At 48.6% G+C, this 24,247-nt stretch overlaps 1 protein-coding gene across 1 annotated transcript in view; it reads right to left on the bottom strand.

The window, feature by feature from the left end:
• LOC106591129 (protein diaphanous homolog 3) overlaps nt 1–24,247 on the bottom strand; it is a 764,911-nt gene that overhangs the window by 571,377 nt on the left and 169,287 nt on the right. Inside the window, 1 exon segment of the mRNA XM_045699589.1 lies at nt 20,584–20,714. Coding sequence (XP_045555545.1) covers nt 20,584–20,714 — 131 coding nt within the window.

Here is a 24,247-nt window from a genome sequence, read left to right on the forward strand (position 1 = left end):
TTCCAAAAGTATTCACACCCCTTGACTTATTCCACATTTTGAAAGAAGATAAAGGAAGCATGAACAGAATACAAATATTCCAAAACATGCATCCTGTTTGCAACAAGGCAATTCACTTTTTGTCCTGAATACAAAGTGCAATGGTTGGGGCATATCCAATACAACACATTACAGAGTACCACTCCATATTTTCAAGTATAGTGGTGGCTGCATCAGGTTATGGGTATGCTTGTTATCATTAAGGACTGGGGGAGATTTCTTTGTAGGATAATAAAGAAAACAGAATGGAGCTAAGCCACAGGGAAAATCCTCAAGGAAAACCTGGTTCAGTCTGCTTTCCACCAGACACTGGGAGATGAATTCACCTTCCAGCAGGACAATAACCGAACACACAAGGACAAATCTACACTGGAGTTGTTTAACAAAAGAGCAGTGGATGTTCCTGAGTGGCCGTTTTGACTTAAATAGACTTGAGAATCTATGGCAACACCTGAAAATGGTTATCTAGCAATGAACAACAACCAACTTGACAGAGCTGGAAGAATTTTTCAAAGAATAATGGCCAAATGTTGTACAATCCAGGTGTTGAAAGCTCTTAGAAACTTACCCAGAAAGACTCACAGCTGTAATCGCTGCCAAAGGTGCTTCTGCAAAGTATTGACTCAGGGGTGTGAATACTTATGTAAATGAGATATTTCTGTGTTTCATTTCCAAGGGGTACGAATGCTTTCTGAAGGAACTGTATGTGACCAGGGCTGCCACCCAAATGGCACCCTTTTCCCTTGATAGTGCACTACTTTGGAGCCCTATGGCAAAAGTAGTGCACTATAAACGGAGTGGACAAACATTAAGAACGCCTGCTCTTTCCATGACATAGACTGACCAGGTGAAAGTTATGATCCCTTATTGGCCACTTGTTAAATCCACTTCAATCCGTGTAGATGAAGGGAAGGAGACAGGTTAAAGAAGGATTTTTAAGCCTTGAGACAATTGAGACATGGATTGTGCATGTGTGCCATTCAGAGGCTGAATGGGAAAGACAAAAGATTTAAGTGCCTTTGAACGGTGTATGGTAGTAGGTGCACCGGTTTGAGTGTGTCAAGAACTGCATCGCTGCTGGGTTTTTCATGCTCAACCGTTTCCCGTGTGTATCAAGAATGGTCCACCACCCAAAGGACATCCAGCCAGCTTGACACAACTGTGGGACGTGTTGGAGTCAACATGGACCAGCATCTCTGTGGAACGCTTTCGACACCTTGTAGAGTCCATGCTCTGAGGAATTGAGGCTGTTTTGTACAGTCAGAGTATAGGCTGCCATTTGGGACACAACCCAATAAACACATGTGTAACCACAAAGAAATTGAACAAGGGATGAACAGGTTTCACAGGGACAGAACAGAGGTGAAAGAAATGTGGATTTGTCAACTTCCGACAGCATCCTATCCTAAATATTACTATTCATTATCTTTACTGCAGCATCCTAACCTAAATATTACTATTCATTATCTTTACTGCAGCATCCTAACCTAAATATTACTATTCACTATCTTTACTGCAGCATCCTAACCTAAATATTACTATTCACTATCTTTACTTCTAGACTTTGAGGACATGGGGAATTTATTTTGACGTTAACGAAAAAAATGTAAGCACATATCATTTGATCAAGCAGCTGGTTTCACGAGCCCAGCTTTCCTCTAACGGAACGAGTGCAGGCCCTGAAAACTCCCAGGACGGGACCAACACGGCAGAGAAGTGTTTTCCCCTGGGAGAAACTATCTGCTGGAAACCTTTTCATGTCTTCTAGCTTCTGCCTCGTTAAAAATGGTTATTGATGGTACCTGTGACACCTTGGCCAGAACAAGTTAAACAATGGGTTTGACATTAGTAAGCCGAGATGTGACCTGTCCCAAAGGGAACCGTATTACCTATATAGTGCACTACTGTTGTTGGGCTCTGGTCAAAAAGTAGTGCACTATATACAAGGGAATAAGTTGCTATTCGTGACACAACCATGTCGTCTTCACTGTCAAGCTCATCTGAAAAACTAGAAGTGATGACTGGGTGGAATTGAAAGTAACTCATCAGTGTTTCCCCTAGGATTTTTTTAAGCAGCGGTGGTAAAGTTAGTGTTGGGGGGGGTCTTCGTGGTGGGCTTGGCCAATGATGCAGGCTCTGACCGAACATTTTAGAGCCACAGAAAATGGTCTTGGCCAGACAGAAAATGCAGTTCTGCAATTCTACCCATATTGCCATGGCTTTACGCTGTGTTCTTATGCTATCTGAGTGACTCAAACACTATAACAAAATACATGCCATGACATTTCTCAGATTCTCCCTGAACGTCTAGTCCTCTTTCCCTGGTGGTTTCAGTTATCAACAATGATCTCTGCTACTTCATATCTGCTATTAGTGGTTGAAGACCAATCAACTGGTTGATGTGTTGAAAGGTGTATTTCTCCATATATGGGCACATCCTATGTGTTTTAATCACAATCAACTATGTGCACAGAGCTCGTCTGATGCTTTAAGCTCACTGATTTGATGAAATCATTAAGACACACAAATGACTAGAGGGAGTCCGACCGTAATTGATTTGATTGTGCCGGGCTCAGACTGTGACTACCACCCGTTGTCTCCTCCCTGCTGCAGCTAGTGACTGTGTGACTACCACCCGTTGTCTCCTCCCTGCTGCAGCTAGTGACTGTGACTACCACCCGTTGTCTCTCCTCCCTGCTGCAGCTAGTGACTGTGTGACTACCACCCGTTGTCTCTCCTCCCTGCTGCAGCCAGTGACTGTGTGACTACCACCCGTTGTCTCACTCCTCCCTGCTGCAGCTAGTGACTGTGTGACTACCACCCATTGTCTCACTCCTCCCTGCTGCAGCTAGTGACTGTGTGACTACCACCCATTGTCTCACTCCTCCCTGCTGCAGCTAGTGACTGTGTGACTACCACCCGTTGTCTCTCCTCCCTGCTGCAGCTAGTGACTGTGTGACTACCACCCGTTGTCTCACTCCTTCCTGCTGCAGCTAGTGACTGTGATTACCACCCGTTGTCTCCTCCCTGCTGCAGCTAGTGACTGTGTGACTACCACCCGTTGTTTCCTCCATGCTGCAGCTAGTGACTGTGACTACCACCCGTTGTCTCTCCTTCCTGCTGCAGCTAGTGACTGTGACTACCACCCATTGTCTCTCCTCCCTGCCGCAGCTAGTGACTGTGACTACCACCCGTTGTCTCCTCCCTGCTGCAGCTAGTGACTACCACCCGTTGTCTCTCCTCCCTGCTGCAGCTAGTGACTGTGTGACTACCACCCGTTGTCACTCTCATCCCTGCTGCAGCTAGTGACTGTGTGACTACCACCCGTTGTCTCCTCCCTGCTGCAGCTAGTGACTGTGACTACCACCCGTTGTCTCTCCTCCCTGGTGCAGCTAGTGACTGTGTGACTAACACCCGTTGTCTCTCCTCCCTGCTGCAGCTAGTGACTGTGTGACTACCACCCATTGTCTCACTCCTTCCTGCTGCAGCTAGTGACTGTGACTACCACCCGTTGTCTCCTCCCTGCTGCAGCTAGTGACTGTGTGACTACCACCCATTGTCTCTCCTCCCTGCTGCAGCTAGTGACTGTGTGACTACCACCCGTTGTCTCCTCGCTGCTGCAGCTAGTGACTGTGACTACCACCCGTTGTCTCTCCTCCCTGCTGCAGCTAGTGACAGTGACTACCACCTGTTGTCTCTCCTCCCTGCTGCAGCTAGTGACTGTGACTACCACCCGTTGTCTCCTCCCTGCTGCAGCTAGTGACTACCACCCGTTGTCTCTCCTCCCTGCTGCAGCTAGTGACTGTGTGACTACCACCCGTTGTCTCTCTCCTCCCTGCTGCAGCTAGTGACTGTGTGACTACCACCCGTTGTCTCCTCCTTGCTGCAGCTAGTGACTGTGACGACCACCCGTTGTCTCTCCTCCCTGCTGCAGCTAGTGACTGTGTGACGACCACCCGTTGTCTCTCCTCCTTGCTGCAGCTAGTGACTGTGACTACCACCCGTTGTCTCTCTCCTCCCTGTTGCAGGTAGTGACTGTGTGACGACCACCCGTTGTCTCCTCCCTGCTGCAGCTAGTGACTGTGTGACGACCACCCGTTGTCTCACTCCTCCCTGCTGCAGCTAGTGACTGTGTGACGACCACCCGTTGTCTCCTCCTCCCTGCTGCAGCTAGTGACTGTGACGACCACCCGTTGTCTCTCCTCCCTGCTGCAGCTAGTGACTGTGACTACCACCCGTTGTCTCTCCTCCCTCTTGCAGGTAGTGACTGTGTGACTACCACCCGTTGTCTCACTCCTCCCTGCTGCAGCTAGTGACTGTGTGACTACCACCCGTTGTCTCACTCCTCCCTGCTGCAGCTAGTGACTGTGTGACTACCACCCGTTGTCTCACTCCTCCCTGCTGCAGCTAGTGACTGTGTGACTACCACCCGTTGTCTCTCCTCCCTGCTGCAGCTAGTGACTGTGTGACTACCACCCGTTGTCTCTCCTCCCTGCTGCAGCTAGTGACTGTGTGACTACCACCCGTTGTCTCTCCTCCCTGCTGCAGCTAGTGACTGTGACGACCACCCGTTGTCTCCTCCATGCTGCAGCTAGTGACTGTGTTACTACCACCCGTTGTCTCTCCTCCCTGCTGCAGCTAGTGACTGTGACTACCACCCGTTGTCTCTCTCGTCCCTGCTGCAGCTAGTGACTGTGACTACCACCCGTTGTCTCTCCTCCCTGCTGCAGCTAGTGACTGTGTTACTACCACCCGTTGTCTCTCCTCCCTCCTGCAGCTAGTGACTGTGACGACCACCCGTTGTCTCCTCCATGCTGCAGCTAGTGACTGTGTTACTACCAACCGTTGTCTCCTCCCTGCTGCAGCTAGTGACTGTGACTACCACCCGTTGTCTCTCTCGTCCCTGCTGCAGCTAGTGACTGTGACTACCACCCGTTGTCTCTCCTCCCTGCTGCAGCTAGTGACTGTGTTACTACCACCCGTTGTCTCTCCTCCCTCCTGCAGCTAGTGACTGTGACGACCACCCGTTGTCTTTCCTCCCTGCTGCAGCTAGTGACTGTGTGACTACCACCCGTTGTCTCTCCTCCCTGCTGCAGCTAGTGACTGTGTGACTACCACCCGTTGTCTCTCTCCTCCCTGCTGCAGCTAGTGACTGTGACTACCACCCGTTGTCTCACTCCTCCCTGCTGCAGCTAGTGACTGTGACTACCACCCGTTGTCTCCTCCCTGCTGCAGCTAGTGCTGTGTGACTACCACCCGTTGTCTCTCCTCCCTGCTGCAGCTAGTGACTGTGACTACAACCCGTTGTCTCTATCCTCCCTGCTGCAGCTAGTGACTGTGACAACCACCCGTTGTCTCTCAACCCTGCTGCAGCTAGTGACTGTCACTACCACCCGTTGTCTCCTCCCTGCTGCAGCTAGTGACTGTGACGACCACCCGTTGTCTCCTCCCTGCTGCAGCTAGTGACTGTGGGACTACCACCCGTTCTCTCTCCTCCCTGCTGCAGCTAGTGACTGTGTGACTACCACCCGTTGTCTCACTCCTTCCTGCTGCAGCTAGTGACTGTGACTACCACCCGTTGTCTCACTCCTCCCTGCTGCAGCTAGTGACTGTGACTACCACCCGTTGTCTCACTCCTCCCTGCTGCAGCCAGTGACTGTGACTAACACCCGTTGTTTCTCCTCCCTGCTGCAGCTAGTGACTGTGTGTCTACCACCCGTTGTCTCTCCTCCCTGCTGCAGCTAGTGACTGTGACGACCACCCGTTGTCTTTCCTCCCTGCTGCAGCTAGTGACTGTGTGACTACCGCCCGTTGTCTCCTCCCTGCTGCAGCTAGTGACTGTGTGACTACCACCCGTTGTCTCACTCCTCCCTGCTGCAGCTAGTGACTGTGTGACTACCACCCGTTGTCTCTCCTCCCTGCTGCAGCTAGTGACTGTGTGACTACCACCTCTTGTCTCTCCTCCCTGCTGCAGCTAGTGACTGTGACTACCACCCGTTGTCTCACTCCTCCCTGCTGCAGCTAGTGACTGTGACTACCACCCGTTGTCTCACTCCTCCCTGCTGCAGCTAGTGACTGTGTTACTACCACCCGTTGTCTCTCCTCCCTGCTGCAGCTAGTGACTGTGACTACCACCCGTTGTCTCTCCTCCCTGCTGCAGCTAGTGACTGTGACTACCACCCGTTGTTTCTCCTCCCTGCTGCAGCTAGTGACTGTGTGTACCACCCGTTGTCTCTCCTCTCTGCTGCAGCTAGTGACTGTCACCACCACCCGTTGTCTCCTCCCTGCTGCAGCTAGTGACTGTGACTACCACCCGTTGTCTCTCCTCCCTGCTGCAGCTAGTGACTGTGACTACCACCCGTTGTTTCTCCTCCCTGCTGCAGCTAGTGACTGTGTGTACCACCCGTTGTCTCTCCTCTCTGCTGCAGCTAGTGACTGTCACTAACACCCGTTGTCCCCTCCCTGCTGCAGCTAGTGACTGTGACGACCACCCGTTGTCTCCTCCCTGCTGCAGCTAGTGACTGTGTGACTACCACCCGTTGTCTCTCCTCCCTGCTGCAGCTAGAGACTGTGGGACTACCACCCGTTGTCTCTCCTCCCTGCTGCAGCTAGTGACTGTGTGACTACCACCCGTTGTCTCACTCCTCCCTGCTGCAGCTAGTGACTGTGTGACTACCACCCGTTGTCTCACTCCTCCCTGCTGCAGCTAGTGACTGTGTGACTACCACCCGTTGTCTCTCCTCCCTGCTGCAGCTAGTGACTGTGACTACCACCCGTTGTTTCTCCTCCCTGCTGCAGCTAGTGACTGTGACTACCGCCCGTTGTCTCCTCCCTGCTGCAGCTAGTGACTGTGTGACTACCACCCGTTGTCTCTCCTCCCTGCTGCAGCTAGTGACTGTGTGACTACCACCCGTTGTCTCCTCCTCCCTGCTGCAGCTAGTGACTGTGACTCCCACCCGTTGTCTCTCCTCCCTGCTGCAGCTAGTGACTGTGACTCCCACCCGTTGTCTCTCTCCTCCCTGCTGCAGCTAGTGACTGTGTGACTACCACCCGTTGTCTCTCCCCGCTGCTGCAGCTAGTGACTGTGACGACCACCCGTTGTCTCCTCCCTGCTGCAGCTAGTGACTGTGTTACTACCACCCGTTGTCTCCTCCCTGCTGCAGCTAGTGACTGTGACTACCACCCGTTGTCTCTCCTTCCTGCTGCAGCTAGTGACTGACTACCACCCGTTGTCTCCTCCCTGCTGCAGCTAGTGACTGTGTGACTACCACCCGTTGTCTCTCCTCCCTGCTGCAGCTAGTGACTGTGACTACCACCCGTTGTCTCTCCTCCCTGCTGCAGCTAGTGACTATGACTACCACCCGTTGTCGCCTCCCTGCTGCAGCTAGTGACTGTGACTACCACCCGTTGTCTCACTCCTCCCTGCTGCAGCTAGTGACTGTGTGACTAGCATATCATAATCACACCAACAGGGCCTGACCTAAAGCATATCATCATCACACCAACAGTGTCTGACCTATAGCATATCATCACACCAACAGGGCCTGACCTATAGCATATCATAATCACACCAACAGGGCCTGACCTATAGCATATCATCATCACATTAATAAATGGGTTATAACAAACTCTGAACACTGTAAAACGTGACCACAAAATGGATGCAGAGGACGTGACAAATAAACTGGAAACTGAGGAATGTTTACTGGTTACTCAGGCGGTAAAGGGGAAGTCAGATGTGTGGAATAAATGTGACTAGATGTGGAAAATTGTGAAGATTAAGAAAAAAAAGGTATGGAGCAAGTTCTGCAAGTACAGTGAGGGAAAAAAGTATTTGATCCCCTGCTGATGTTGTACGTTTGCCCACTGACAAAGAAATGATCAGTCTATAATTTTAATGGTAGGTTTATATGAACAGTGAGAGACAGAATAACAACAAAAATATCCAGAAAAACGCATGTCAAAAATATTATAAATTGATTAGCATTTTAATGAGGGAAATAAGTATTTGACCCCCTCTCAATCAGAAAGATTTCTGGCTCCCAGGTGTCTTTTATACAGGTAACGAGCTGAGATTAGGAGCACACTCTTAAAGGGAGTGCTCCTAATCTCAGTTTGTTACCTGTAAAAAAGACACCTGTACACAGAAGCAATCAATCAGATTCCAAACTCTCCACCATGGCCAAGACCAAAGAGCTCTCCAAGGATGTCAGGGACAAGATTGTAGACCTACACAAGGCTGAAATGGGCTACAAGACCGTCGCCAAGCAGCTTGGTGAGAAGGTGACAACATTTGGGGCGATTATTCGCAAATGGTAGAAACACAAAAGAACTGTCAATATCCCTCGGCCTGGGGCTCCATGCAAGATCTCACCTCGTGGAGTTGCAATGAGCATGAGAACGGTGAGGAATCAGCCCAGAACTACACGGGAGGATCTTGTCAATGATCTCAAGGCAGCTGGGACCACTGTCACCAAGAAAACAATTGGTAACACACTACGCCGTGAAGGACAGAAATCCTGCAGCGCCCGCAAGGTCCCCCTGCTCAAGAATACATATACATGCCCGTCTGAAGTTTGCCAATGAACATCTGAATGATTCAGAGGACAACTGGTGAAAGTGTTGTGGTCAGATGAGACCAAAATGGAGCTCTTTGGCATCAACTCAACTCGCCGTGTTTGGAGGAGGAGGAATGCTGCCTATGACCCTAAGAACACCATCTCCACCGTCAAACATGGAGGTGGAAACATTATGTTTTGGGGGTGTTTTTCTGCTAAGGGGACAGGACAACTTCACTGCATCATTTGACAGGGCCATGTACTGTCAAATCTTGGATGAGAACCTCCTTCCCTCAGCCAGGGCATTGAAAATGGGTCGTGGATGGGTATTCCAGCATGACAATGACCCAAAACACACGGCCAAGGCAACAAAGGAGTGGCTCAAGAAGAAGCACATTAAGGTCCTGGATTGGTCTAGCCAGTCTCCAGACCTTAATCCCATAGAAAATCTGTGGAGGGAGCTGAAGGTTCGAGTTGCCAAACGTCAGCCTCAAAACCTTAATGACTTGGAGAAGATCTGCAAAGAGGAGTGGGACAAAATCCCTACTGAGATGTATGCAAACCTGGTGGCCAACTACAAGAAACAGAGGGGTCAAATACTTATTTCCCTCATTAAAATGCAAATCAATTTATAACATTTTTGACATGCGTTTTTCTGGATTTTTTTGTTGTTATTCTGTCTCTCACTGTTCAAATAAACCTACCATTAAAATTATAGACTGATCATTTCTTTGTCAGTGGGCAAACGGACAAAATCAGCAGGGGATCAAATACTTTTTCCCCCCAGTGTATATTGTGTGTTAAACAGGTGCTGTTCGATTACCAATAGACGTTTTCTGATCGCTTGGGACAATACAGGTGCTGTTAGATTACCAATAGACGTTTTCTGATCGCTTGGAACAATACAGGTGCTGTTAGATTACCTATAGACGTTTTCTGACGCTTGGGACAATACAGGTGCTGTAGATTACCAATAGCGTTTTCTGATCGCTTGGAACAATACAGGTGCTGTTAGATTACCAATAGACGTTTTCTGATCGCTTGGAACAATACAGGTGCTGTTAGATTACCAATAGACGTTTTCTGATCGCTTGGAACAATACAGGTGCTGTTAGATTACCAATAGACGTTTTCTGATCGCTTGGAACAATACAGGTGCTGTTAGATTACCAATAGACGTTTTCGTCGCTTGGAACAATACAGGTGCAGTTAGATTACCTATAGCGTTTTCTGATCGCTTGGGACAATACAGGTGCTGTTAGATTACCAATAGACGTTTTCTGATCGCTTGGAACAATACAAACGACACTAAATTCATTATAAGCGTACCAGAGATTCTGTTGTAACGGGGGTTTTTTTGTAACGCCTTAATTACAGCAAAGACTAAAAACAGTCGGATTCATTTGTGAATGCAATTTCCGAAATGGAACGGTTTAGGCCTATTTATTTGTTAATGCTAATTATTAAAATGGTCGCTTTGTTATTTAAAAAAAAAAAAATGCTTGATTGCATTTCACATCATGAACGACTCGTAGGCTGTGTGATGACATGAACGAATGACTGACTGATTGATAGATACAGTAGCCCATATAAGTATTGAAATATAGGCCTCAGTTAGTTACGGTATTCAGACTAAACAGGATGTGCTCTACGGCCTACAGCTCAATGGTGGTTAAACGAGGCTGCTATACGACGCCTACTAATGATAACAACATTAATTATTATTATAATGATCATAATAACAATAATAACAATAAGAAGCAGGTCAAGGAAAAAGGAGGGTTATTATTCTAAATAGAATGTTTCTGACCATTTGGAACAGTGTAAACACTAAATGGATGATAAACAATAGCAGGAAGGCTGTTCTAATGGGAAAACATGCGAAGCCTTTATCACAGCAAAGCAAAAGATTAAAAACAGACGGATTTGTGAAGTTGTTTAATTGACATGTCGTTGCTTGAGGCTATTAAAGAAACAATCAACCAGGCAACAGAAGCAGGATCTGTCTTATTTCTGTAGATCTATATGGATGATTTATAAAGCCAGGCACATTGAACAGTTAAGGCTGATGATTATAGACCTAATTCACATTTTCTAACTTCTCACTTTTCTTTGACAATAAGGCAAAGAGAGTTTCCTCATCTCATTCTGCTGCTTCCTCCACCACATTGTTCTCAACACCAATATGCTGGTTAACTTTGATAATATGCTCATAGCAACACGGTCTCTAGGAAAAGGCATCAATTCAACAGCGAACTCATGCGTTTCAGAACCGCGGACAGCGACCACTATCCAACGCTGGAGAAAGCGCATTTGTTATAAAATAATATTGTTTTTATTAGTGTTGCACCATTGTTCTTATGTAATATAAGCATATACAATTTCAGTAGCACATGTCTTAGACTGATGGACTGTGCCATCCCCACGGCCTCCACAATGGATCAGTCCACTCAGACAGGAGCCAATCAGACAGCGGTCTCGTACACCATCATATGCTACTGCTCGACCTGAAGAATTCTCGGTCGATCAACAGCCTATGGACCAAACTAATCGACCAGTCGACTAAAATAGGGTCAGCCCGATATTTTAACGTTGCTAAAACGCATTTCATAGGAAAACATTTTCACGTTGTGTTTAAGTTACACTGCAGTAAACAGATTGAGATATAAATCAATAGTACCAGACGAACCTATTGAATATTCTGAGAAGAATCTGCCCAACTGTCTAAGAGTCATACATAAGTAGAAGCGTAGTTGTAGGAGTCCAGTATTCATCAGGAAACGTCTTGACGTTTGCATTAAAGACTGAACTGGCCTGAGGCTACGAGACACAGTTCAGACTAACAAGCCACACAAAACATCTAACTAACTAAGGAAGATGAGGAAGAAGAAATTCACAATGGAATACCACTGGTCAGAAGCCTTGCTTCACAGAATCTGGCAGTCTGCCAGTCTGCTTCCATCTATAACGAGCAAAACCAAATCACAACAGAGAGTGGTGTGAGTGGAATGGTGGCGAGATGGCAACACTATGTAAACTGACCAAGAGCTTTTACTAACGCTGAGCCTACATGTTTTATAGTCTACTCCATTTCCTACTCCAGTCGTCTCTCACCCAGTCATCTCTCACCCGCTCTCCTTCCACACATATCAAGCCCCGCCCTGTCACTGAGCAACCACAAGTCAACAACAACAACCGTCAGGGACAGTCTACACGGTCAATGAGGCAGGGACAGTCTGCACGGTCAATGAGGCAGGGACAGTCTGCACGGTCAATGAGGCAGGGACAGTCTGCACGGTCAATGAGGCAGGGACAGTCTGCACGGTCAATGAGGCAGGGACAGTCTGCACGGTCAATGCAGCAGGGACAGTCTGCACAGTCAGTCTGCACAGTCAATGCGGCAGGGACAGTCTGCACGGTCAGTCTGCACGGTCAATGCTGCAGCGACAGTCTGCACGGTCAGTCTGCACGGTCAATGCTGCAGCGACAGTCTGCACGGTCAGTCTGCACGGTCAATGCTGCAGCGACAGTCTGCACGGTCAGTCTGCACGGTCAATGCTGCAGCGACAGTCTGCACGGTCAGTCTGTACGGTCAATGCTGCAGCGACAGTCTGCACGGTCAGTCTGCACGGTCAATGCTGCAGCGACAGTCTGCACGGTCAGTCTGCACGGTCAATGCTGCAGCGACAGTCTGCACGGTCAGTCTGCACGGTCAATGCTGCAGCGACAGTCTGCACGGTCAGTCTGCACGGTCAATGCTGCAGTGACAGTCTGCACGGTCAGTCTGCACGGTCAATGCTGCAGCGACAGTCTGCACGGTCCGTCTGCGACAACGATGCAGCTTTCCACTTTGCTTTTTAATAGAAATCCACTAGCGCTTCATAATCACACTAATATTTTGTTTATCTTACTGTCTGCAAACTGCTAGTTTGTCTTTTCTTAGCAAGTTGTGGCTAAAATAAAGCGTGTTTGCCGCTAATGTTAATGGATAGTTAGCTGGCTAGCTAATGGTACTTAGTCAGCACAAACGTAGATAGCTAGCCAATAAAGCCTGATACCAGCGCTGGTGCATGGTGTTTGTGCAACAGTAGATTCTAAAATCACACAGAATAAAGCCAAGCATGAATATTTTAGCTACATCAAAGCTACAGTAAGACAACATTTAATGTAAGATTAATTAGGGTCCAGTGGGGGAGAAAAAAAAAAAAAAAAAAACTGACCAACACTTTGGTTCCTACCCTGTCACAATATCCACTCCCTGGCTTTTTCATTTGTCGTCATGTCAAACACTGTATTCAACGTGCCCACCTATATTCCACCTTTTGATTGGAAGTTTCATTGAACAATATAAAACAATCAGAATGGACAAAGCCCCGTTAAAAACAGGATGTGATGTCACTATAGGGTCATGCACTACTTACAATACATATTTATAACCTTCATTATTCTACAACCTCAAATAACGTCAACTAATATGGTGATATGATATTTTGGCCATATCACCCAGCCCCAATGTAAACAAGCATGATTGTCCCCGTTTGTTTTAAGGGATCATATAACCATTATCATCAAAAGGAAAAGGCTGCTCTGTTTCTGATAGGGAACGCAGTGTGATCTAATAGAACGTTTCACTACTCTGAAGTGTCTGTCATATAGATCTGAGATTAGAAAGATCAGGAAACTATTTAACCCCTTATTTTAGGCACTAAACTATCTCCATGTACAGCTGAAGTCAGAAGTTTAAATGTATTTGGCGAAGGTGTATGTAAACTCAGTTTTTCACAATTACTGACATTTAATCCTACTAAGAATTCCTTGACATTTCTCCAAAAAGCACGATCTTTGTCCCCATGTGCAGTTGCAAACCGTAGTCTGGCTTTTTTTATGGCGGTTTTGGAGCAGTGGCTTCTTCCTTGCTGAGCGGCCTTTCAGGTTATGTCGATATAGGACTTGTTTTACTGTGGATATAGATACTTTTGTACGTGATTCCTCCAGCATCTTCACAAGGTCCTTTGCAGTTGTTCTGGGATTGATTTGCACTTTTCGCACCACAGTACGTTCATCTCTAGGAAACAGAACGAGTCTCCTTCCTGAGCGGTATGACGGCTGCGTGGTCCCATGGTGTTTATACTTGCGTACTATTGTTTGTACAGATGAACGTGGTACCTTCAGGCATTTGGAAATTACTCCCAAGGATGAACCAGACTTGTAGAGGTCCACAATTTATTTTCTTTTGATTTTCCCATGATGTCAAGCAAAGAGGCACTGAATTTGAAGGTAGGCCTTGAAATGCATCCACAGGTACACCTCCAATTGACTCAAATGATGTCAAACCAGCCTATCAGAAGCTTCTAAAGCCATGACATAATTTTCTGGAATTTTCCAAGCTGTTTAAAGGCACAGTCAACTTAGTGTATGTAAACTTCTGACCCACTGGAATTGTGATACAGTGAATTATAAGTGAAATAATCTGTCTGTGAACAATTGTTGGAAAAATTACTTGTGTCAAACACAAAGTAGATGTCCTAACCGACTTGCCAAAACTATAGTTTGTTAACAAGAAATGTGTGGAGTGGTTGAAAAATTTGTTTTAATGACTCCATCCTAAGTGTATGTAAACTTCCATTCATTTTCTTTTTTAAACTGGTACCCGGCTACCTTCAGCTTTAGTCTTGTGAGGCTTGTGTGAGTTTAGACTTGACTTCATACAGGACGGCAACATGGGACTAATGAATAGTACAGTCTCCTAGGATCATGACTTTCCTTCCTGTAGCTGTCCTCCCCGCTCCTCCCTGTAGCTCTCCTCCCCGCTCCGTCTCCTCCCCGCTCCGTCTCCTCCCCGCCCTCCTCCGTCTCCTCCCCGCCCTCCTCCGTCTCCTCCCCACTCCGTCTCCTCCCCGCCCTCCTCCGTCTCCTCCCCGGCCCCCGTCTCCTCCCCGCCCCCCGTCTCCTCCCCGCCCTCCTCCGTCTCCTCCCCACTCCGTCTCCTCCCCGCCCTCCTCCGTCTCCTCCCCACTCCGTCTCCTCCCCGCCCTCCTCCGTCTCCTCCCCGCCCTCCTCCGTCTCCTCCCCGCCCTCCTCCGTCTCCTCCCCACTCCGTCTCCTCCCCGCCCTCCTCCGTCTCCTCCCCACTCCGTCTCCTCCCGCCCTCCTCCGTCTCCTCCCCACTCCGTCTCCTCCCCGCCCTCCTCCGTCTCCTCCCCGCCCTCCTCCGTCTCCTCCCCGCCCTCCTCCGTCTCCTCCCCACTCCGTCTCCTCCCGCCCTCCTCCGTCTCCTCCCCACTCCGTCTCCTCCCCGCCCTCCTCCGTCTCCTCCCCGCTCCGTCTCCTCCCGCCCTCCTCCGTCTCCTCCCCGCTCCGTCTCCTCCCCGCTCCCCGTCTCCTCCCCGCCCTCCTCCGTCTCCTCCCCGCCCTCCTCCGTCTCCTCCCCGCCCTCCTCCGTCTCCTCCCCGCCCTCCTCCGTCTCCTCCCTCCTCCGTCTCCTCCCGCCCTCCTCCGTCTCCTCCCCGCCCTCCTCCGTCTCCTCCCGCCCTCCTCCGTCTCCTCCCCACTCCGTCTCCTCCCCACTCCGTCTCCTCCCCGCCCTCCTCCGTCTCCTCCCCGCCCTCCTCCGTCTCCTCCCCACTCCGTCTCCTCCCCGCCCTCCTCCGTCTCCTCCCCACTCCGTCTCCTCCCCGCCCCCCGTCTCCTCCCCGCCCTCCTCCGTCTCCTCCCCGCCCTCCTCCGTCTCCTCCCCACCCTCCTCCGTCTCCTCCCCGCCCTCCTCCGTCTCCTCCCCACTCCGTCTCCTCCCCGCCCTCCTCCGTCTCCTCCCCACTCCGTCTCCTCCCCGCCCTCCTCCGTCTCCTCCCCACTCCGTCTCCTCCCCGCCCCCGTCTCCTCCCCGCCCTCCTCCGTCTCCTCCCCGCCCTCCTCCGTCTCCTCCCCACCCTCCTCCGTCTCCTCCCGCCCTCCTCCGTCTCCTCCCCACTCCGTCTCCTCCCCGCCCTCCTCCGTCTCCTCCCCACTCCGTCTCCTCCCCGCCCTCCTCCGTCTCCTCCCCACTCCGTCTCCTCCCCGTCTCCCCCGTCTCCTCCCCACTCCGTCTCCTCCCCGCCCTCCTCCGTCTCCTCCCCACTCCGTCTCCTCCCCGCCCTCCTCCGTCTCCTCCCCGCCCTCCTCCGTCTCCTCCCCACTCCGTCTCCTCCCCGCCCTCCTCCGTCTCCTCCCCGCCCTCCTCCGTCTCCTCCCCGCCCTCCTCCGTCTCCTCCCCGCCCTCCTCCGTCTCCTCCCCACTCCGTCTCCTCCCCGCCCTCCTCCGTCTCCTCCCCACTCCGTCTCCTCCCGCCCTCCTCCGTCTCCTCCCCACTCCGTCTCCTCCCGCCCTCCTCCGTCTCCTCCCCGCTCCGTCTCCTCCCCGCCCCCGTCTCCTCCCCGCCCTCCTCCGTCTCCTCCCCGCCCTCCTCCGTCTCCTCCCCACTCCGTCTCCTCCCCGCCCTCCTCCGTCTCCTCCCTCCTCCGTCTCCTCCCCGCCCTCCGTCTCCTCCCCGCCCTCCGTCTCCTCCCCGCCCTCCGTCTCCTCCCCGCCCTCCTCCGTCTCCTCCCTCCTCCGTCTCCTCCCCGCCCTCCTCCGTCTCCTCCCCGCCCTCCTCCGTCTCCTCCCCGCCCTCCTCCGTCTCCTCCCGACTCCGTCCCTCCTCCGTCTCCTCCCTCCTCCGTCTCCTCCCTCCTCCGTCTCCTCCCCGCCCTCCTCCGTCTCCTCCCCACTCCGTCTCCTCCCCGCCCTCCCCCGTCTCCTCCCCGCTCCGTCTCCTCATTGGGGCCGCAAGGGCAGTAATGAGTCCTACATGATTTAGACATGTCTCTGTCAGTCTAATCAACCAGCCAGGTATCTACTGTTCCCAGCAGACCTCCACGGTGCTGTGCCCACATAGGTGCTAAAGGAAACTCTGATTAATGACAGCTAATAGCAGCCTGGTAACAACACATCCACACTCCATTTAAAGTAATGAACTGCCCACCGCCGGGCTGAATACAATATTGATTCTTTCCTTCCCTCCTCCTCCACTGGAACCCGCCACAATATCACAATAGAAACAACGTATGGTACTAGTGGACGCTATACCTTTTAAAGGGATATCTATATCTTTCAAAAGGGATATCTATATCTTTTAAAGGGATATCTATATCTTTTAAAGGGATATCTATATCTTTTAAAGGGATATCTATATCTTTTAAAGGGATATCTATATCTTTTAAAGGGATATCTATATCTTTCAAAGGGATATCTATATCTTTTAAAGGGATATCTATATCTTTTAAAGGGATATCTATATCTTTCAAAGGGATATCTATATCTTTCAAAGGGATATCTATATCTTTCAAAGGGATATCTATATCTTTTAAAGGGATATCTATATCTTTTAAAGGGATATCTATATCTTTTAAAGGGATATCTTTTAAAGGGATATATCTAAAAGGGATATCTATATCTTTTAAAGGGATATCTATATCTTTTACAGGGATATCTATATCTTTTAAAGGGATATCTATATCTTTTAAAGGGAAGGATCTGCCGTAGCAGAAAGGGTGGTCTTTTCAGTACAGCCTGAGCAAATAGCAGGGACAAATCTTACTGTAGACAATGTGAAAATAACAAATAATATCTAATGTTATTAGCATAACCAGCCATGGTGGAACAATATTCTAATGCAAACCAATCTCAAGAGGCTGGTTGGGTTAAAAGAGGAAGTCAAATTTCAGATTGGACCTTGTGTGCAATTGACTAATAAAGAGATCTTCACTTTAAAAAGAGGAACAACGGAATCTTGTCCGTCCCGTTCGTGCGATGCGATGCCACGGCTGAATAAAAAGTTTCAATAATTCCATTACTTTTCATCAAGTGTACTTTAGGCTAAAGAGGTAAAACTGGATCTGTGTCTGAATAATAATAAATGACTGACGCAGTATAGAAGACCGGGTCCCAAATGGCAGCCTATTCCCACATCGCCCTGGTCAAAACTAGTGCACTACATAGGGGATAGGATGCCATTTGGGACGTAAAAGGAGACTGGAAGGGACACGGTGTTGGATGATTGTTCCGTCCGCTTCGGTAGACAGCGACAGAGTCCTCTCCCGCCTTTCCATCCATTAACTAATGGAATTCATGACATTTTACGAATTCCACCAATAAAGACTACAGACACGGTGAAACCTGTTTACAATCCTCCTTCCGTCTCTCCCCCCTCTCTCTCTCTCCCTCCCTCTTCTAGCAGTTGATGTTTAAGGTCTATAATAGACAACAGTCTTTAATAAATTGAAAACGTAGTGAACTGCATGTGTTGGAATCAACTGACTGGGGGGGTAATAGGTTTATGAGCACGCATACTCATCAGTCCTAGACTGAAGAGACACCTTGGTAGAGCAGCACAGAAACCTCAGGAGCACAATGATGTGTATTGCAATCAAACACTCCCTCTCTCTCTCTCTCAGGGTCATTTTGATACACAATCTAAACTTTTTAAATTAGTACATTTCCCTGCGGTCACTTAGCAACAGTAATGCCACTTTGGAATAGAAAATGTAACGGTATTTTAGATGAGTAAAGAAATATTGTTTTTAGATTTCTATTAAAGAAGCATTGTGAGCCTCATAGTCTAGATTATGTAAACCTGGATCAGAATGAGCCGTAAAAATCGTGCCTACAGTGGGGTAACAGGTCAGAACCCTACAGCGTGGGGTAACAGGTCAGAACCCTACAGCGTGGTAACAGGTCAGAACCCTACAGCGTGGGGTAACAGGTCAGAACCCTACAGCGTGGGGTAACAGGTCAGAACCCTCCAGTGGGGTAACAGGTCAGAACCCTACAGCGTGGGGTAACAGGTCAGAACCCTACAGCGTGGGGTAACAGGTCAGAACCCTACAGCGTGGGGTAACAGGTCAGAACCCTACAGCGTGGTAACAGGTCAGAACCCTACAGCGTGGGGTAACAGGTCAGAACCCTACAGCGTGGGGTAACAGGTCAGAATCCTCCAGTGGGGTAACAGGTCAGAACCCTACAGCGTGGGGTAACAGGTCAGAACCCTACAGCGTGGGGTAACAGGTCAGAACCCTCCAGTGGGGTAACAGGTCAGAACCCTACAGCGTGGGGTAACAGGTCAGAACCCTACAGCGTGGTAACAGGTCAGAACCCTACAGCGTGGGGTAACAGGTCAGAACCCTACAGCGTGGTAACAGGTCAGAACCCTACAGCGTGGGGTAACAGGTCAGAACCCTACAGCGTGGGGTAACAGGTCAGAACCCTACAGCGTGGGGTAACAGGTCAGAACCCTACAGCGTGGGGTAACAGGTCAGAACCCTACAGCGTGGTAACAGGTCAGAACCCTACAGCGTGGTAACAGGTCAGAACCCTACAGCGTGGTAACAGGTCAGAACCCTACAGCGTGGGGTAACAGGTCAGAACCCTACAGCGTGGTAACAGGTCAGAACCCTACAGCGTGGGGTAACAGGTCAGAACCCTACAGCGTGGGGTAACAGGTCAGAACCCTACAGCGGGGTAACAGGTCAGAACCATTAATGAACCGCTGACAGTTACAGAACCCAAGGACTCTGCAAGGAGACAGGTAAATAAATAAAAAAGCCCCATTTAAAAGGCGTGGTGTTATAAGGTGATCAACATGTATTTTAATATAGTGCTCTACTCCCCCTTCCACTGCCTGCAGCTCTCCTTCTCTGTGTGCACTGCATTAAACAGGTACCAGGAGCCTGCAACCAACGGCAACAAACAGGAGGAAAAATATCACCTATTATTTCATTATTCCAAAACGTATTTACGGTTGCTGGGCGGGCTGCGGCGGAGGCCCTCCTGCTGAGAGTTGTGTCATGTTTGTGATACAGGAGCGGGGAAGCAGTGGGACGCTCTTCACGATAGGCATCAAACAATTAAAAAAGGCGGAGGGGAGGGAAGAGGAGGAGACCTGGGGCAGTGCTGCTGGAGATGTAATACATATTAATGAGTCCCAGCATGGTGTGTTGCTCTGCTCTGAACCCCGACACCATGGGGGAGGGAGGGGGAGGCTGGCGGAGAAGGGGGGAGAGAGGGGGAGTTTAATTTTTTTATTTAACTAGACAAGTCAATTGAAAACAAATTCTTATTTTACGATGACGGCCTACCCCGGGCCAAACCCTCCCCTAACGCGGACGACGCTGGGCCAAATTGTGCACCGCCCTATGGGACCTCCGATCACGGCCGGTTGTGATACAGCCCGGGATCGAACCAGGGTCTGTAGTGACGCCTCTAGCACTGAGATGCAGTGCCTTAGACCGCTGTGCCACTCGGGAGGTACAGAGACATATGGGGGGGGGGGAGACGACATTGTAAGGGGAAAGAAAGTGGGCTATTAGCCTTTACAGGTGGGCTACAGTAGTTAAAATACAAGCTGTGGTTGGAGGACACAGGCCAGTCCAGACCCAGGAGGTACTGAGATCAGGTCAGTCCAGACCCAGGAAGTACTGAGATCAGGTCAGTCCAGACCCAGGAAGTACTGAGATCAGGTCAGTCCAGACCCAGGAAGTACTGAGATCAGGTCAGTCCAGACCCAGGAAGTACTGAGATCAGGTCAGTCCAGACCCAGGAGGTACTGAGGTCAGGTCAGTCCAGACCCAGGAAGTACTGAGATCAGGTCAGTCCAGACCCAGGAAGTACTGAGATCAGGTCAGTCCAGACCCAGGAGGTACTGAGATCAGGTCAGTCCAGACCCAGGAAGTACTGAGATCAGGTCAGTCCAGACCCAGGAGGTACTGAGATCAGGCCAGTCCAGACCCAGGAAGTACTGAGATCAGGCCAGTCCAGACCCAGGAAGTACTGAGATCAGGCCAGTCCAGACCCAGGAGGTACTGAGATCAGGCCCGTCCAGACCCAGGAAGTACTGAGATGAGGTCAGTCCAGAGTCCAGACGAGTAGTGAGATAAGGAACCTGACAGGGTTGAACAAGTGTGTTTATCCTACCTGACAGGGTTGCTGGTGAGGGAGACACGGAGAGAGTCCAGACAGGCCATGAGGCGTTCCTCAGTCACTCCTGACTTCAGCTCCACCAGGAACTCCTGAGGGGAAATCTGATGACTGCTACAGACACTGCCCTGGAGGGGGGAGGAGAGGAGAGGAGGGAGGAGAGGAAGGAGTGGAGAGAGGAGAGGAGGGAGGAAAGGAGGGAGGAGAGGAGGGAGGAAAGGAGAGAGGAGAGAGAGGAGAGGAGGGAGGAGAGGAGGGAGGAAAGGAGAGAAGAGGACACAGGATTAATACAGGATTTTCAAAGAACACACAAACAACCAGACACAAGGACAAACAGACACAGACAAACCCATAATCTACAAAAACTATCCAAATTAAAACACAAACACACATACACACACACTTACAAAACACCCAGAAACAATTCATACAAAAAAAATGTTCCTCAAAAAATATTGAGCATGACATTTTCTCCGGAATGTGTTAACTTAAGGATCGGATCCTTTATTTTCAATTTTCGCCTAAAATGACCCAAATCTAACTGCCCATTCGAAAGAAAACACTTTGAAGTTTGTGGAAATGTGAATCTAATGTAGGAGAATATAACACATTAGATCTGGTAGAAGAAAGTACAATGAAAAAACAAGCTTTATTTTAAAAAATGTATCATCTTTGAAATGAAAGGGAAAAGCCATAATGTATTATTCAAGCCCAGGAGCAATACCGATCCTGTAGAGGTTAAATGCTAACGTTAAATATGTAAATCTTCTCTCTCCAAGCCACAGAAACACCAAGAGATCGTCCCAACTGGAACCCTATTCCCTACCCAGTGCTCTACTATAAACCAGTCTCTGGTCCACTGGTGAATTATATACACTATATAGTGAATAGCGGGCCATTAGGGACGCAGGCTAAGAGATCACACGTATTACCCTGTATGTGTATTCCGCATGACAAACAAAAACTACTCTGAAACCCTGTCCTGTTAGCAGTTAAAAACTACTGAAACCCTGTCCTGTTAGCAGTTAAAAACTACTGAAACCCTGTCCTGTTAACAGTTAAAAACTACTGAAACCCTGTCCTGTTAACAGTTAAAAACTACTGAAACCCTGTCCTGTTAACAGTTAAAAACTACTGAAACCCTGTCCTGTTAGCAGTTAAAAACTACTGAAACCCTGTCCTGTTAGCAGTTAAAAACTACTGAAACCCTGTCCTGTTAGCAGTTAAAAACTACTGAAACCCTGTCCTGTTAGCAGTTAAAAACTACTGAAACCCTGTCCTGTTAACAGTTAAAAACTACTGAAACCCTGTCCTGTTAGCAGTTAAAAACTACTGAAACCCTGTCCTGTTAGCAGTTAAAAACTACTGAAACCCTGTCCTGTTAGCAGTTAAAAACTACTGAAACCCTGTCCTGTTAGCAGTTAAAAACTACTGAAACCCTGTCCTGTTAGCAGTTAAAACTACTGAAACCCTGTCCTGTTAGCAGTTAAAAACTACTGAAACCCTGTCCTGTTAGCAGTTAAAAACTACTGAAACCCTGTCCTGTTAACAGTTAAAAACTACTGAAACCCTGTCCTGTTAGCAGTTAAAAACTACTGAAACCCTGTCCTGTTAACAGTTAAAAACTACTGAAACCCTGTCCTGTTAGCAGTTAAAAACTACTGAAACCCTGTCCTGTTAGCAGTTAAAAACTACTGAAACCCTGTCCTGTTAACAGTTAAAAACTACTGAAACCCTGTCCTGTTAACAGTTAAAAACTACTGAAACCCTGTCCTGTTAGCAGTTAAAAACTACTGAAACCCTGTCCTGTTAGCAGTTAAAACTACTGAAACCCTGTCCTGTTAGCAGTTAAAACTACTGAAACCCTGTCCTGTTAGCAGTTAAAACTACTCTGAAACCCTGTCCTGTTAACAGTTAAAAACTACTGAAACCCTGTCCTGTTAGCAGTTAAAAACTACTGAAACCCTGTCCTGTTAGCAGTTAAAACTACTGAAACCCTGTCCTGTTAGCAGTTAAAACTACTCTGAAACCCTGTCCTGTTAACAGTTAAAAACTACTGAAACCCTGTCCTGTTAGCAGTTAAAAACTACTGAAACCCTGTCCTGTTAGCAGTTAAAACTACTGAAACCCTGTCCTGTTAGCAGTTAAAACTACTGAAACCCTGTCCTGTTAGCAGTTAAAAACTACTGAAACCCTGTCCTGTTAGCAGTTAAAAACTACTGAAACCCTGTCCTGTTAGCAGTTAAAACTACTCTGAAACCCTGTCCTGTTAACAGTTAAAAACTACTGAAACCCTGTCCTGTTAGCAGTTAAAAACTACTGAAACCCTGTCCTGTTAGCAGATGCAAATTGGTGTTGTGTTCAGCAAGAGTTACTGCGTAATTAATACATTATTTTACAAAATGGCATTTCATATTGGAACAACATGCAATCAGTAAGAGTTGGAAAAATATCCTCCAGAACAAAACACACTGCAAACGTTATACCCATTAGATATTCAAATAGTTATTTCACAAGCTGTTAGAATATTTGTCTGTTTCTAGTTCGTTTTTTAATGACTATTTGTTCATACCGTTCATATAATAATGCATTGATGCATTACCCTTTCCCCCCCTCTTCCTTCATCTTGGATGTTTGTTGCTGTTCGGTCTTATTTTCAGAGTACCTCAAAATGAATCCACAGAATCAGTGAGGGGACGGTGTTGAATAATGGGGTTGGATGGAGACTGACAGAATCAGTGAGGGGACGGTGTTGAATAATGGGGTTGGATGGAGACTGACAGAATCAGTGAGGGGACGGTGTTGAATAATGGGGTTGGATGGAGACTGACAGAATCAGTGAGGGGACGGTGTTGAATAATGGGGTTGGATGGAGACTGACAGAATCAGTGAGGGGACGGTGTTGAATAATGGGGTTGGATGGAGACTGACAGAATCAGTGAGGGGACGGTGTTGAATAATGGGGTTGGATGGAGACTGACAGAATCAGTGAGGGGACGGTGTTGAATAATGGGGTTGGATGGAGACTGACAGAATCAGTGAGGGGACGGTGTTGAATAATGGGGTTGGATGGAGACTGACAGAATCAGTCGGACTGTGTGGCTGGTGGTCAATGGAGACCAGAGGTTCAGTCTGCTATTTCTGATTGGAACAAAGACAACACTTCCTTGTCTCTCTTTCTTCTGATTGGAACAAAGAAAACATCTCCCTGTCTCTCTTGCTTTCCCTCCTTCTCTCAGGGATCTTTGTGCTATAGAGTTTTTTCGGGACACCTAAGACTAAAATATAGAAATAAATAACAATACGGAAAGTATTTAGATTTTTTCCCACTTTATTACGTTACAGCCTTATTCTAAAATGGAAATATCACATTTACATAAGTATTCAGACTCTTTACACAGTACTTTGTTGAAGACATTCTGGCAGCGATTACAGCCTCGAGACTTCTTGAGCCTTCAAACTCGTTCCATTTAATAATGAAGGAGGCCTCTTGTGGTCATGGGGACCTTCAATGACAGCAGACATTTTGTTGGTCCCCTTCCCCAGATCTGTGCCTCGACACAATGGTGTTTCAGAGATCTTCGTAAACAATTCCTTCAACCTCATGGCTTGGTTTTTGCTATGACATGCACTGTCAAATGTGGGACCTTATATAGACAGG

The sequence above is a fragment of the Salmo salar genome, chromosome ssa17, assembly GCF_905237065.1.
Source record: "Salmo salar chromosome ssa17, Ssal_v3.1, whole genome shotgun sequence".
In the NCBI taxonomy this organism is placed as follows: Eukaryota; Metazoa; Chordata; class Actinopteri; order Salmoniformes; family Salmonidae; genus Salmo; species Salmo salar.